General features: G+C 42.8%; 1 protein-coding gene across 3 annotated transcripts in view; it reads right to left on the bottom strand.

The window, feature by feature from the left end:
• Positions 1 to 16,773, bottom strand: part of LOC126259667 (ubiquitin carboxyl-terminal hydrolase 35) — a 120,336-nt gene that overhangs the window by 67,107 nt on the left and 36,456 nt on the right. For all 3 annotated transcript variants that reach the window (XM_049956607.1, XM_049956608.1, XM_049956609.1), the window contains exon 3: positions 8,950 to 9,155. In XM_049956607.1, the coding sequence (XP_049812564.1) occupies positions 8,950 to 9,155 (206 nt within the window). The remainder of the gene's footprint in view (positions 1 to 8,949; positions 9,156 to 16,773) is intronic.

The raw sequence follows: 16,773 nt of genomic DNA, 5'->3' as shown, positions 1-16,773 counted from the left end.
AAAATAGACTTTGCAGAAGTCTATTTGAAACTGCCTCTGGATGACAATTCTAAAATTATCCTCGTAGTGAATTTCCCCTGTGGGATATACCAATACCAGTGCCTGCCATTCAGTGACACTAGCGCTCCTGCCATTTTCCTATGATTTTTGAAGAAACTCACAGCCTCTGTGCTGGGGTGCATTGATTACCTGGATGATATTGTTGTCTCCAGTTCCGTAACAGATGAATACTTGTGAAATCTTTGTGGGCTGTTGGCGGTGCTGCAGGCCGCCAGGTTGAAATCACAGTTTTTTTCAGCCATCTATCATCAGTCTTGGTTTTGTAGTCTAGCATGCTGGCATGAAGACTTGACACCAGCATGTCAATACCATTGCAAGCTTTGCTGCATCCTACTAACCTCAAAAAGTTGCATGACTGTCTTGGTAAGATTCCATACTGCCATTAGTTTCCTCTCCATGTGGCTGCAGCAGATCAGCCCCCTCTTAGGTAAAAGTGTTCCTTTTCATTAGTCGCCTACCTGCAAGTGTGCTTTTATGCTGTTGATGTCAAAATTACACTTAGCCCCTTGCTTGGTTATCTTTCAACCATGCCGACATCTTGTTTTGCCACAGACAACTTCCAGTATAGCTTGGGGCCATTCTTGTGCACAAATACATGGACAGTTCCAAACGCCCTATTGTGTACGCTTCCAAAACCCTGAATTAACTTGCAACTACTGTGTACACATTAAAACAATTCCATGTTTTCCTATAAAGTCCTAAATTTCATGTGATTAATGATCATAAACCTCTTGTTTCTCATTTCCATCCTTCAGCATATCTAACGGGCAAAGTAGCCCATCATCTGCAATGCTGGGTTCTGCTTTTCTCACGCTAAAACTACAAGATTCACTTCCAACCCACAGCACAACACACTAACGTGGACTCTCTTTCTCAGTTGCCGATTGGCCCCAATCCAGCATCTGATTAGAATTTTGCAGGTTCTTTCCTTAACTCCTTTTGGCTTGTAATAGTTGATGCTTTCTCATAATTTCCTTATATCATTTGCTGCCCGACCACATCCACAGCAGCTACAGCTCATGACCATCGCAAAGATTTTTTTCTTGGAAGTATGCTTGTGACTGACACTGGCTATAATTTGTGTCGCAGGATTTTGAATATTTTTGCACAAAGGGTGGCATCAGGCATGTTATGGTCCCTCCTTTTCATCCTCAGTCCAATGGTGTCGTGGTGTGGCTGGCCCATACTTTAAAAACTAAGATGAAAAGATATATCGTACAATCTTCTCCTGAGGAAGCACTCGATAGGTTCTCGAGTTCGTATAGGTACACTCTGGTTGGCAATAGTAGCAAGGCAGAGCTGCTTCACTGCTGCAGGCCGCACGCTGCTTCATCTGCTCAGGCTGCCACCTGGCCTCCTGCTGGCATCCGTCTCTCAGCAGTTCCATTAAGGTTCTGCTACTTGGAACTTTAGGTTTGGCCTGTGCCCTAAGTGGATAGCAGCAGTTATTCGCCACTGTCAAAGCTGACACCTCCTGTGTGTGCATCTCCAATGGCTTGGAGTCACGACACTACTATCCGCTCCATCCACACTGACCAACCACATGCCACAGCCCCACCACTACCGCAGCCACCTCCAATGTCCACGCTGGGCCCCGCAGCATGGTCTGTACCCCCTCCAGCTCTAGTACCGTGTTTGCTCTGGGTGCCACCACCACCTGGTGAAGTAGTTAGCCTCTATCTCCACAGCCCCTTAACCACCGCTGCTGCCACCGTTGTCTTTGTCTTCTCTGCTGCCTCCATCGCTGACTGCCCACCTGGATGTGGACATTGATACAGTGCCTCTACCATTGGTGCCTCCTACCAACATCTTGCAGGGGAGTGAGCATCACACCTGTCCACGCACAACTGTCCACGCCTGTGCCATTCCACACCGTATTCTCCTGTGATGGCAGAACACCTGCTCTGGCAGTCGTACTCTTCTGATGAAGACATGGACATCACCACAGTGAACATTTTTCCACCAAGGGGGAAGGAGTGTTGTAACCCTATAGAGTGAGCACACATAATTAAACAGTGAGCACCTCCACAGCCAGCCTAAAGGGGCTGCCTCACATCAGCACAGATGGTGCACCAAGTGCTGTGACACTTGCAAAATAGCCTTATATAACCCGACGCACTGGGCCCTTGGTAATTTTAATGTTTTTTATGTGGTAAATTTGTACTTCAGTGTTATATTGTGCCTTAGTCTAATCCTTGGTTATGTGTGTGTGTACTCAACTACTGCATCACTCAGTGCCTTAGTATATTCCTTTAAGTGGAAGCAAAATGAAAGTTGGTTAGTGGAAATTCTTACACTGTGTTTGTGCAACATTACAATACTACTTGCACCATCAGCAGCCTCCCACTCACCTGTAACCTTCCTGCTCACATTGACAGGAGAACCTTATTCAAAAAGGAGACAACAGACCACAGTGGAATATCACATTCAACTCTTATCACCCCTTCATGAATCCTTGGCCGCAACATCAGCTTGCCCATTTCCTCTTATCTGTTTGTGCCCTAGTATCTTCCCTTGCTGTTGTAACAGGATAAGGGAGTATTTCAATGTTCTGGACCATTCTATCTGTTGGGTACATTTGATGAGGAGCCTAAAGAATGGCAAGACAGCGAGAGGACAAGAAAATCAAACAGTTTTAACCTGCCTGTGCTCACGGAGTTAAAATTGTTCCATTCAGTTAAAATATTATAGTACGACCAAAAAATCAAGTTTAGGGTACTTCCTTTTTTAAAATTCATCAGATTCAAAACGATTTAGTCGCTTCCTAAAAATCCAAAAGGGAGTTTTACTACAACCTTGGAATAAAAGCTTAATATTCACGAAACCCATTATTGAAATTAAAGTCAGCTCTATCACTGAAAAATGACTCCATGGCCAGGTGAGCACTGGTATGGAATGCAAATGCCATTGGCAGGTCTGCTAAACCCACAGTTACCATTACTATTCGTTGTCCATCTCACTCTGATCCATATGCTGCAACAGCCAAGGGGCAACTGGCTGTGCCAGCACACCACAGATGTTACTCAATGAACTGAGCTAAGACTCAGATGTTGCAGATGCAGGGATCGATGCCAGCGGCTCCACTGTCTGGCACGAATCTACAACACTGGTTGCATGTGCTAACTCAAAACTTGCGCCACCAATCTCAGTGATATCTACACTTGGCTGTACATATACCAACTCAAGCCTCCAGAACTCAATTTACACAATGCTGTCAACTGCTAATCATCATGCACCCCTCAAGATTTGGACATTGTTAAGCTACTGACCTTGTATCAAGCAATTTCAAGTTATTTTATGTTCTGCCGTCATGTGTTGTACCAAATAGACAGATTAAAAAACACGTGTTCTTTTGTGTTGTGTACCACAACAGTAGGCTATGAATTTTATATGCTTGTTACATAATGTGCAATTGCTGACAACTGAAAAATGGTAGCTCGCTGGCCTCCATGTAGCTTCTGGGAATGGGGCTGGTCCTAAATACTCATGCGGCTAGAGTAATTCATCCATACTGAATTACATCCAATACCTGCAGGCATGATGAGCTGGCTGATCTATACATCATGAATCCACACGCAAGCTTACACTATACACTGATTTTATAAAAAATTAATAATACATGTTTGGCTTCCTTCCCACATCCAGCAAAGTGGGCTTCTGGCCATTTTGTAGATGCCGCAGTGCCGCGAGCACTATGGGACTTCCGACCAAGTAGTTTTGCACTGTAGGTTTTCCAACCAAAACCTCCCCCCCCTTCCCCCCCCCCCACCACCACCACCACCACCACCACCACCACCACCACCACCACCACCACCACCACCTATATGGGCTTTCGGACTGTAGTGTTTCCATCCCTTTTATAGGTGCTGCAGTGCCATAGGTATTGTGGGACTTCTGATTAATCAGTTCTGCGTAGTACGCTTTTCGACCAGGACCTCCCCCATGGCTGTTTTATGCCAGTCATCTGCCAGCAGCAGATGTGTTATCACATCAGTCAGGCAGTGCCCTCACTGACAGCCTTCATGCTGATATAGTTTCACATGCATATTTTCTCAAGAATGGTCATCGCTACCAAGTGCACAGAAAATGTGATGAGTCTACAAACTGGTCATTCATTAATTCTGAACGGAGTAAGTGCTGAAGCTGTTTAAAAATTGCAAACAGAATCACTGCTGATCAGCAACATTCTTGCCGACCTCACATAGTAGATGTGCAGATTACGAAATGAATGTGTAACTACAGGAAAAGAGTTTTTGAAGAAAAGACAATACCTGTTTTCCAGATTTTGAATTCCAAGATTTTGAAAGACAAAGGTTTAGATTTTGTCACAAGTATGACACATTATGATGATCCGATGAAAAGCAAGGAGGACAGCTATTGGGAGGAATCAGAACCCTGGTACAAGATCGGAGACTCAACTCAGCAAAGACATTTTGAAATTAACTGAAGGTAATAGTTTTTTGAAAATTGACAAGGAGTCTGCTTCTGACAAAAGAATTCTGGTGTTCAGCTGCAAAAATGCAGAAAAAACTACTGTGTGAAAATGAGACTGTTCTTCTGTACGGGATATATGACAGTTCAAACAATTATACACCATACACTTTGACACTGGAAGCACAGAAGAATAGACAAAGGTTATTTCCTGATTTATTTGCTTTGCTCTCAGACTACAGTCAAAACACACATGAAAAACTTTTTCTGGATTGAAAAACAAGCTGTTTGGATGTCACTGAGAACCACAGAGCTAGACTTTGAAATTGCTATAATTAAAGCTATGAAAACAACCCTTTCCATTTGCAGTTTTCACTTCAACCAATGTTTGTGGAAGAAAATACAAGAACTGGGATAAGCTGAGGGACTAAAAAGAAGCCTGGCTGTTTTGTCACATATGTGTTGCACTGTGACATCTTCCAAGAAACAGTGATGATGAAGTGTAGGTGTTAATAATGGAGCAAGTGCCCAGTGGAGAAAAGGTCAGTAAATTGACCATATAGTCTGCCAATCAATAGATTGAAAACCACAGAATACCAATTGAAATGGGGAATGTTTTTCACCAGTGGCACAGAACCACGAATGCTGTTGGCTTAGGAAAGTAAACTCCTTAATAAATCAAAAACATTGGAATGTATACTTCCTGATTAATAAGCTACAAGAGGAAGCAGTAAAAGCTATATTTGAAACTAAAAGAGATCTCATTTATCTTCCTCTTCAAAACAGAGGAAAAAGATACACAAGATCACAAACAAAGGGTTAAAATATATCGTAGGCTTTAAGGTGTTTAAAATCTCTGGCTTTCTTAGAAAAAGTTAAGTGAGAAATTAAAATTCAAAAAATAAGACAAGAAGTTTAATCATTTGCTGCAGTAACATTGCAGAAGAAAAAAAACATAAAAACTTAATAATTATAAAATGGGAAGGGATGTTCGTATTACAAAACGACTGGCAGAGCCTGCCCCACTGTTGCAGTTTTCTTTGATAGTCTGAAAACCCACAGCTACAATACACTCATGTTGATAAAAAATGGAACACCTTGAAAGACTAGAGACAGGACGTTCATATTCACAGGACACATACATTAGTATGTTCTTTAGAAATGATTAGCATTTGAACCATGTCGGCCTACAGGTTCAATGTCCTCATCGATATCATGGCTCACATTGTTGCTATAAACTGAAGGTAATGGATCAGTGTGACTTGAGCAAACATCAGGATGCCTCAGAGATGTATGCATGAACCATAACATTAAACCAGTGAGTGTGAAAGATGGGGTATTATTGGCACGAGAGAATATGATACAACCATCTGGGAAATTGCTGGTCGTATGGGACGAAGTGTTTCAGCATTGCAAGTGGTGTGTGAAGAATGGTTCACAGAAGGCCACAAACACTGTGAGATGGGTCAGGTTGTACCATCCAGATTCCTCCCCCCCCCCCCTTCCGAGAAGATCGACACTTCATCCGAGGACAGATCTGCACAGCTCTTGCGCATCAGTGGAACAATGTAACACATCGCACACTATCAAGGGCGAGAGCCCATCACCGTCTATTACAGCATGGCTTATGTGTGTGTTGTCCACTTCCCCACCTACCTTTGACAAATGTGCAAACATGCTAGATGCCAATGGTGTATGGAGAGACATCTCTGGGAACAAGAATGGCATCAGATAGTGCTTTTGGAAGAATCCGGGTTCTGTTCATTTGAAAATGATGGCTATATTTTGGTTTGCTGTGGACACAGGGAGCGTCATCACAGTGACTGCATTTACACAGGGCATACAATGCCAACTCGAGACCTTATGGTGTGGGGTTCTACTGGGTACAAACCACAAGTCACAGCTGGGTGCATGCCCAGGGCACTGTGACCAGTGTGACCTACACATTCTGCAACCCATAGCCATACCCTTTCTGCACAACACATCAGATTTTTTTTTTTTTTTTTTTTTTTTTTTTTTTCAACAAGACAATACACGTCCACATGTTGCTGAATGAACACGTGCCTTCTTGGTGTCACACGATGACAGCCTTTTACCCTGGCTCTTCAGATCACCGATAAGAAATATGTGGGATGTGGTGAAATGAGTGGTGCTGCACTGAGACTCAATGCCAACCACCACAGATGAATTTCGGAACAGGTAAATGCAGCATGGATGGCTATACCACAGGACTTCACCTGTGCCTTACATGCATTGATGCCGTCATGCTTGGGACAAGTTATCAGGGCCCAAGGCAGACACTGTGATTACTAAGCAACAGGACACTTGCTGAAATGAGGTGACTGCAATGCTAATCATTTTTGTAGAACATACCAATGTATGTATCCTGTGAATATGACCATCCTATCTCAAGGTGTTCTGTTTTTTCTGAACATGAGTATCTGTGGTCTGAAACACCATGTTGACATCATGGGTTGCAAAGCCCATGGCCAGAAATCACACTACACCCCATGCCCAAAGCACAACACATTTTTAAATATAAAGTGCACTGAGATACAGAGCACACAGTTTCCCGCAGTGTGGTAGCTTATCAAATATGAGGCCCAGATACTTCAGCAAATATTTAAAGTATAAAATGAAGTCCTTCATTCTAAGTTATCAATGAACACTTAAAACGGCACACTCATATTTTTCCTGTAAATGGATAAAACGAAATTTGGTGTCCATTCCACCAGCCTCCTGTTATCCACAGTTGACATGTACTTGCTACAGGGCTGCAAAATAAACCAAAATGCATAAGGTTATCTTGCGTAAAATGAACATATAGAATATCTCCATCACATTACCTTAAATAAAGAGTACACGAGAGGAGGGTCCATGAGCAACGGACCAGAAGATGTCGCTGGAAAGTTCATATGTCGAGCTGTCTGGAGTACTTAAGCTTCAAGTTATATCATAAGACTTCCATGTCCACAGCATTAAATAAAATGTATTTTTTCATGTGACATCTACTCACCTTCCAATAGATCATCATCTACATAATTTCCTATCTCATCAAATTCAACTATGAACATTCTTGACTTGTCTGCTACACTTTTGTCTGGTAGAACGTTGTCCTAACCACAATTTCATTTTCTTTGTGGCCACAATTAAATCTTCCATTCTAGCATTCTAGTCTCCTTTCTAATCCCTTTATTTACTTTCTCTCTCTCATAGTGATTATCAATACCCATTCATATTACTCACAGGGTAACCATCAGTTTTTGAACAGTTTTCACTTTAAAGATTCAAGTCCACATAGCCAAAACACACTGAATATAAAATTTTCATTTCTGACACATCAGAAGCTTAATTTTTAAAACTTTTGCCAAAATCACTTCACTTCAAGCATATGTACATTACTTTAGTAACTAATTTTCAATCTTAGCTTCAAACTTGGTGCAGTAAATTCTTTTGTCATCTGCACTAAAAGCAAAGTGATACAAAGTGATGTGATGTCATTAAGTTAAATAGCTTTACACTTAACTAACTGGCACACCAACTGGCTGTAACACTTGCTAATTGGGAATAATGTTGGAGCGGAGATCATGCAACTTCAAGTTCTGAATACAATTTACAATAGAGCTTTATTATTCTAATTTGATAGAAGCTGCAATAAAAGTGACATTGTGGTAATAGTGTGTGTTTCCAAGCAATATGTTCAGCTCAATGTTTCTCACTGGCGCAAACAACAGAGAATACAAGGGGTGACGAACTGTAGTTCTCTGTATCATCACTTGCACTGTTCCCTACCACAATGTCCCTCTTCCCCCCATCTCCTTTCACCTTCCTGAGCTCAGTATTTCCTTCATTGCAGAAGGCTGTCTACTTGGTTTTATACACAAATGAGAAAAAATGAAGGACATAATGAAAAATGGTAACTATTGCCACAGTTCTATGTGCAGTTATTAAAACTTTAAATTGGCAGCAAAAATAGCATAATTAATTAATTACCATCTTCTTTGAATGTTGTGGCCCTTCTGTGTTTAGGAAATTAATATAAGAACACAAAGTGATAGTAAATGATTATTTTGGGATAAAGACAACAAGCATTACTGCCAATATTTAAGTCAATGAATGGAGACTTATAACTGCTAGTGTGCCTCAATATATACTACTGAGGATTCTTCCTCAAGCAAAGGATTACACGACAATATGCCTGTCAACCTGTGAAGGAGTCTTTCTTAAAAATATATTGCTTTTTTTTCTCAGATATTTGTTTTTGAGCACTACTCTGGCTTTCGTTTCCTACAACGATACAAAACAAAATTAAATCGCATAGATTTCTACCTCAATACAAAAACAATTAACTCTAAATAATTTAGAAATTACGCCTTGAAAGCTGGAAGTGTGTTACATTAACTAAGTTATTATACAAATGTATTCCAATACATGTATCACTAATTCTGGAAAACCTACCTAGATCGCTCCCCCTCTCAAGGCACCACTCTACAAGTAGAAGTATCTCCTGAGGATTGTTTGGTGGCTTGGTGCCTATAAACAAATCCTTAATAACAGTTGCATTCAGCAATGAACCAAAGCACACACCTGGTTTTTTTGCCAAACATCTTAAAATTCTCCACCCTACAGTGATGTTTCGGGGATTCTCACTGTTGCGTACAAGGCTGAAAAAAAAAGTGGTCAGAAATCATGCTGTATACAAACAATGAACTCAACTAATTGAATTATCAATTATTTTGTAACATAATGAAACATAATAGCTGGAATACAAACAGTGGAATGACTGAAAAAAATCACTATACAGTGCAGACACAGAGTAGCTAAAAAAAAAAAAAAGTTTAATGTTATAGTACTGTTTATTCCCACCCTCACTATAGGTACACCCTTCTGGGTCCCTCTCAACCTTGGATCTGTCCTCCTTTTACCATCACCAACCTATCCTCCACTCCTTTCTAAGGACAGAAAAGTTGATTCTGAAAGTCAGAAAATGTTTCACTTTGTGTGTGCATTAGCATACTAAACATTTTGTCTCCTGGAAGTAAGTAATGGGCAGCCATTCTGTCTCATAATTTGTTGGTTCTCTTGACTGAACCTTCCTGTTATACAATTAAGTTCTATTTGAGTAAAAATTAGTGTTCATTTTTCTCGAGTATGTCAAATTTTGCATCACCCATTGGCAATAATGTTTAGGAGAATGTAGCTGCAACCAGTATTTCTTACTGGTCACAAGAAACACTTGAACACTGACTTCTTAACAGTAAAGACCTGTTGGGTGGGTTATACCAGTAAACTTCAGATGCAGATGTCATACATATATGAAGTATGATCAGGAAAAGCATTTTTTCACATCAAACTAATAAATAATTACACAGAAATTATACTACAAATGAAAGATATTAAAGCAGAATTCAGGAGTAATGTAAACAACAAATTTAAAGTCAATCGTTCACTTGCAACAGGATTGTTCACGCAACTTAGGAAGGACCGTCAATTGCAGAACATGCAAAGAGCACACAGTATAACATTTACCGTAGTTTATAAAACAAAGAAATTGCTTCAGTAGCAACCAGCCAATGCTGAAAATGAAACTTATCAGAATACCATGTCCGAGTAGTGGATGTTATATTAAGAGATTATGGCAAACTCGGGTACCGTTTGTGGCATATGTATTCCACGTTGGAGTATCCACAATATTATGAAAAGGATAAACTGCTACTCAATGTAAAGATAACACACTGAGCTGTGTCAGGAGCAATGAAAAGGTTGTTACACATTGAGTTTTCGGGAACACACATATGACCACTACCTCTAGCCACTGAAGCCAGAATGCAACTATCACATTGAATGAAAGCAGTAATCTGGAGTGGGGTGGGGAAGGGAGAGAAACAAGCCAGAGTACAGGTGTGGGAAGAGAAGAGCGCTGTCTGCCAGAGCATGGGGTTGGATGGCAATTGGACAAGGCTGACAGGCACAGCATCAGGAGACTATGGAGGAGGGAGGGGGAGGAGCAGTAACAGAGAGGGGGGAGGAGAAAAGAATGGTTTAATATCAATGGGTGCAGTGGCAGTCAGTGAGCAGTGCACACTGAGGATGACGGGATACGGACTGGGAGGAGGTGATATGACAGAGAGGGCAAAAACTGTAGGGTGGAGGATGTGGGGACTGAACGTTACCACAGGTTGATTCTGGGTAATTTTAGGAGCAGAAAATGTCTTTTAAGGATAACTCCCATCTGTACAGTTCAGGTAAGCGGGTGGTGGAGGGCAGGATCCAGATGCCCCAGGTGTGAAACAGCCACTGGACTCAAGCACGTTATGTTCAGCTGCTTGTTGTGCCACAAGGTGGCCCAGCTCACTCTTGCTCACAGTTTGCTGGTGACCATTCATAATGGTGGACAATATAAAAAGCTGTGCAATGATTGCAGCAGAACTGGTACATGACATGACTGCTTTCAAAGGTGATCCAAACTGATGGGATATGGTAAGTCTGTGGCAGGGCTGAAACAGGAAGTGGATGAAAGACAAAACCTCACTTTTGGTGGGATGGTAAGGATCTTGGGTACAATGTCCCTCATAGCAGGGCATGATGATAGATAATCAAAGCTTTGATGAAGGATGTGGCTCATCTGTTCCAACCCACAGTGGTACTGAGTGACAAAAGGGGGGGGGGGGGCTCCTTTATACCTGGTTCTTGGGGGGGGGGAGGATTGAGGGTATATGGGGAATATGTTTGTGTAGTAGGTGGGGGTAGTGCCTGTCTGTGAAGGCCTTTGTGAAACTAACAGCATGCTGGGCAAGGAGTTCTTGTCACTGCAGATACACCGTCCCCAAGTGGCCAGGAACTGATTTTTTTGTGTGGGAAGGATGGTGTCTATCGAAATTGGTGGGTTTAATTTGGATATAGGTGTGGATGAAGCCACTAGAGAGGAGGAAGGTGGCAAGCTGGGCTGAGGAGCACTAGGTGAAGTGGATGGGAGAGGTGTTGATGTTGTGAGGGAAGAGGGATAGGGTGTCTTGACACCGAGTCCAGATCATGAAGATATTGTCAATAAGACTGATCCAAACCAGGGATTTGGGGTTTGGAGAGGCTAGGAAGGTTTCCTTTAGACTGCCCTTACACAGGCTGGCATAGAAGGTTGCTTGCAGGTGCCCATGTCTGTGCTGTGCATTTATGTGTGTAGCTGTGTGTTAGGGGACAAGAATGAAGTAGTGGGTTTCGAGTCTGAAGGATGCTGGGAGAGTTAAAGTTCCATAGAGGCAAGATCATGGGCATGAGGGATGTTGGTGTGTAGGGAAGTCTTAACAGTGATGAGTAGGGATCCAGGAAGGTGTGGTAGGGTTGTTGGAGAGCCGTTGAAAGAATTGGTTGGTATCTTTGACGTGGGAGGCTACATTTTGGGCAGTTGATTGGAGGTGTTGGTCAATGAGGGCCGAAATTCTTTCAACAGGGCACAATAACCAGCTACAATGGGACATCCAAGATTGTTGGGTTTGTGGATTTTGGAGAGCATATAGAAGGTGGATGCATAGGGTGTCATACAGGTGAGGTGGGAAATCGATTTGGGGCAGATTTTCTGGGAAGGGGCCAAGGTATTAAGCAGGGATTGGAGGTAATGTTGGACTTCTGGAATGGGATCATGCTAGCAGGATTTGAAGGTGGAGGTGTTGGGTAGTCACTGCAATTCATAATGAGAGTGGGGAACTTTTGTTGCAGGTAGGATGATGAGGTCAGGATCTGTCTTGAAGCTGTGTGTGGCTGTCTTCTGCTGAAAGGTTGGTGTTTTCACAAAGGTACTTAGGGACTGATGGTGAGGCCAAGTTGGAGGTAACAAATTCCTGGAAGGGGACCAGGGGGTGGTTGGGAGGGAGGAAGGCTCACAGTTGGATGATGGCATGAACTGGGAGAAGCAATGTTCAGTTTAGGGATTAAGTTGGCTCTGGTTGTAGGAACTGTTGGCAAAGAAGTGTTCCCGTTGCAGGGATTGAAAGATGGACAGTAGTTGCAGCACCCTGCACACCAAAAAATAAAGCCTGCCTAGTGGAAATGGCATATCTACAGTGACAAGAACTCCCTTGCCCAGCATGCTGTGAGTCTCACAAAGGCCTTCACAGACAGGCACTGTCTCCCACACCTACTCCACAAACAGATTTCCCATGCCATCTTCCCACACATCTCCAGTTCTTGCACCACTCCCAAGAGCCAGGTATAAGGGAATGCCGCCCCCCCCCCCCCCCTCCCCCTTCATCACCCAGTGCCACCCTGGACTGGAAAAACTGAACCGCATCCTTCATCAAGGCTTTGATTATCTATCATTATGCCCTGATATGAAGGACACCAATCATACCCAAGATCCTTCCAACCCCTCCTTAAGGGACGTTTCATCTTCCATCCAACCCCCACAACATCATAATCCACCACTATGCCCCTCCCAATCCCACCCTCTTGCCATAGGGATAATATCCCTGCGGAAGATCCAGGTGCAAGACCTGCACAATCCACCCACTCAGCACTTCCTATTCCAGCCATGTAACAGGCTTAGCCTATCCTGTCAGAGGTTGGTCACCTGTGAAAGCAGCAGTGTCATATACAGCCTCTGCTGCAATCATTGCATTGCTTTTTATATTTGTATGACTACCAACCAGATTTCCACTACTATGAATGGCTACTGCCAAACTGTGGTCAATAGCAAGCTGGACCACCCTGTGTCACAACAGGCAACTGAACATAATATGCTAGATATCAATGGCTGCTTCACACCTGGACTTTCTAGAGCCTCATCTCCACTGGAAGCTTTTCTGGACTGCACAAATGGAAGTTATCCTTACAATCCATTTTCTGCTCTCTAAATTATCTCAGCCACAACCAATGGTAACCTTCAGTCACGCACCCTTCACCCTGCAGTTTCCATCCCCCGTCCTATCACCACTTCCTAATTCACATCCCCCCACCCTCATTGTGCACCACTTTCTACCAAGGCACTCACTGATCTTTTCCCCTTCTATTCTCCTTTTTATCCCACTTCAAACCACCCCCGCCCCTTCTCCCTCCCCTACAGCCTTCCAATGCTGTGCCAGGCAGCCTTGTCCTGCTGGCATCTAGTCCTTACAGTTTCCACTAGATAGCGATCTCTCCTCCCACTTGCACCATGCTATCCCTCCCTCATTCCAGATTGCAGCTTTTCTTCAATGTGAGAGTTGCATTCTGGCCACAGCGAACAGAGATAGTGGCCGTGTGTACATGAGTTGTGCCTGCTTGTGTGAATGGGTGTGCTATTTCTTTTCTGAAGAGGCTTTGGCCAAATGCTAAATGTGCAACAGTATTTTGATCGAGTCTGTCTGCAACTCAAAGTGTAATCTTTATGGTGAGTAACAATCTATCCTTTTCATAATATTGTTGATATACATTGATCAGCCAGAACATTATGACCAAAAACCTACTATCAATATAAACACATCGCAGCGATAGCAGTGTCACCTGGCGAGGTACGATTAATAGTCAGACACATGCACAGTGCATGTAGTATCAGTAAGCATCCTGTCCATGTGTAGAATGGGAAGGTGGGTGATCTATCTGAGTTTGACCTAGGGCAACTGTGATGGTAAACAAGCTCGACACAAGCATTTCAGAAACTGCACGACATGTCAGGTGTTATGGGAGTACTATGGCGAGTGTCTTCAAGATGTGGAGGACCGTAGGTGAAACCATGTCCAGACATCGTGGAGTTGGGTGGGCACCCCTCATTATAGATGTTGGATGTTGTAGGCTGGGCAGACTGGTAAAAGAGAACAGGTGGTGAACTGTGGCAAAATTTAATGTCAGACTTTAATGCTGGGCAGAGTACAAGTGTGTGTCTGAACACACAGTGCACCAAACACTCCTAATGATGAGCCTCCGCAGCCAACGACCCATGCATGTGAGAATGTCAACACCACAACATTGACAACTGTGACAAATAGGCATATGACCATCAGCACTGGACGTTGGCGCCATGGTGGAGCATTGCATCATCTGATGAATCCCAATACCTTCTTCATCCTGCTGATGGGAGGGCATGAATCCGTTATCTTCCAGGGGAACAGCTCCTCGACACCTGTACTGCAGGATGGAGACGAGCTGCTGGAAGCTCCATTATGCTCTGTGGAACATTCATGTGGGCATACATGGGTCCAGTGGAGCTCATGCAAGGCACTATGACAGCATAAGAGTATCGTAAACTAGTTGAAGACCACACATGCCTCTTCTTGACAATCATATTTCCTGATAGCAATGGTATTTTTCAATAATATAATGTGCCACGTCACAAGGCCAGGAGTGTGATGGAGTGGTTTGCAGAACACTGTGTCAAATTCCAACTGATGTTCTGGAAACTTGCCAGATCTAAACCCAATTGGACACACCTGGGATATAGTTGTTGAACGTGGCTTCAGTGCTCATCGCCCTCCCAACAACCCCCCCCCCCCACCTCAGAATTAGGTGGTGTGTGTGTGTGTGTGTGTGTGTGTGTGTGTGTGTGTGTGTGTGTGTGTGTGTGTGTCGCCACAGTTATCCACGCCAAAGGTGTACCTACTGGCTATTAGGTAAGTGGTCATAATGTTCAGCCTGATCAGTGTGAATAATTAATAATACTCTACGGTAATAAGAAATATTGAGGTTGTTAAAAGCATGAGCCGTATCAACTGTATATGTAACTTTATGAATAAAACCACTGCAAGCTAAAATATAGTGACATCAATACCAGTAAGCTATTAAATCCGTGAAATGGAAAAATAGAATTATCAATGAAATTAGTGAAACTGTTAAATATTCAATACTGTTTCTGGTCAACTGTGAATATACTATCAGATTATTCTCATATAGCTTTCAGACACATACAGCAGAGAAGTTAAGGCTTTTATCAACTGTTGGTTAAGATCTCAGATATCATGTACGATTATAATGATTAGTGCTACCTAAAATCCCCCCCCCCCCATGAACATCGACCTTGTCATTGGTGGGGAGGCTTGCATGCCTCAGCGATACAGATAGGCATACCATAGGTGCAACCACAACGGAGGGGTATCTGTTGAGAGGCCAGACAAACATGTGGTTCCTGAAGAGGGGCAGCAGTCTTTTCAGTAGTTGCAGGGGCAACAGTCTGGATGATTGACTGATCTGGCCTTGTAACACTAACCAAAACGGCCTTGCTGTGCTGGTACTGCCAACGGCTGAAAGCAAGAGGAAACTACAGCCGTAATTTTTCCCGAAGGCATGAAGCTTTACTGTATGGTTAAATGACGATGGCGTCCTCTTGGGTAAAATATTCCGGAGGTAAAATAGTCCCCCATTTGGATCTCCGGGTGGGGACTACTCTGGAGGATGTTGTTAACAGGAGAAAGAAAACTGGTTCTACGGATCAGAGCGTGGAATGTCAGATCCCTTAATCGGGCAGGTAGGTTAGAAAATTTAAAAAGGGAAATGGTTACGTAAAGCTAGATATCATGGGAATTAGTGAAGTTCGGTGGCAGGAGGAACAAGACTTTTGGTCAGGTGAATACAGGGTTATAAATACAAAATCAAATAGGAGTAATGCAGGAGTAGGTTTCATAATGAATAAAAAAATAGGAGTGCGGGTAAGCTACTACAAACAGCATAGTGAACACATTATTGTGGCCAAGATAGACACGAAGCCCATGCCTACTACAGTAATTTATATGCCAACTAGCTCTGCAGGTGAAGAAGAAATTGATGAAATGTATGATGGGATAAAAGAAATTATTCAGATAGTGAAGGGAGAGAAAATTTAATAGTCATGGGTGATTGGAATTCGATAGTAGGAAAAGGGAGAGAAGGAAATGTAGTAGGTGAATATGGATTGGGGGTAAGAAATGAAAGAGAAAGCCACCTGGTAGATTTTTGCACAGAGCATAACTTAATCATAGCTAACACTTGGTTCAAGAATCATGAATGAAGGTTGTATACATGGAAGAAGTCTGGAGATACTCGAAGGTATCAGACAGATTATATAATGGTAAGACAGTGACTTAGGAACAAGGTTTTAAATTGTAAGACATTTACAGGGGCAGATGTGGACTCTGACCACAATCTATTGGTCATGAACTGTAGATTAAAACTGAAGAAACTGCAAAAAGGTGGGAATTTAAGGAGATGGGACCTGGATAAACTGCAAGAACCAGAGGTTGTACAGAGTTTCAGGGAGAGCATAAGGGAACAATTGGCAGGAATGGGGGAAAGAAATACAGTAGAAGAAGAATGGGTAGCGTTGAGGGATGAAGTAGTGAAGGC

Source organism: Schistocerca nitens, chromosome 5 (genome assembly GCF_023898315.1).
Source record: "Schistocerca nitens isolate TAMUIC-IGC-003100 chromosome 5, iqSchNite1.1, whole genome shotgun sequence".
Taxonomy (NCBI): Eukaryota; Metazoa; Arthropoda; class Insecta; order Orthoptera; family Acrididae; genus Schistocerca; species Schistocerca nitens.
Note: the sequence above shows the minus strand (reverse complement) of the source record. Positions and strands in the feature narration are given on the sequence as shown.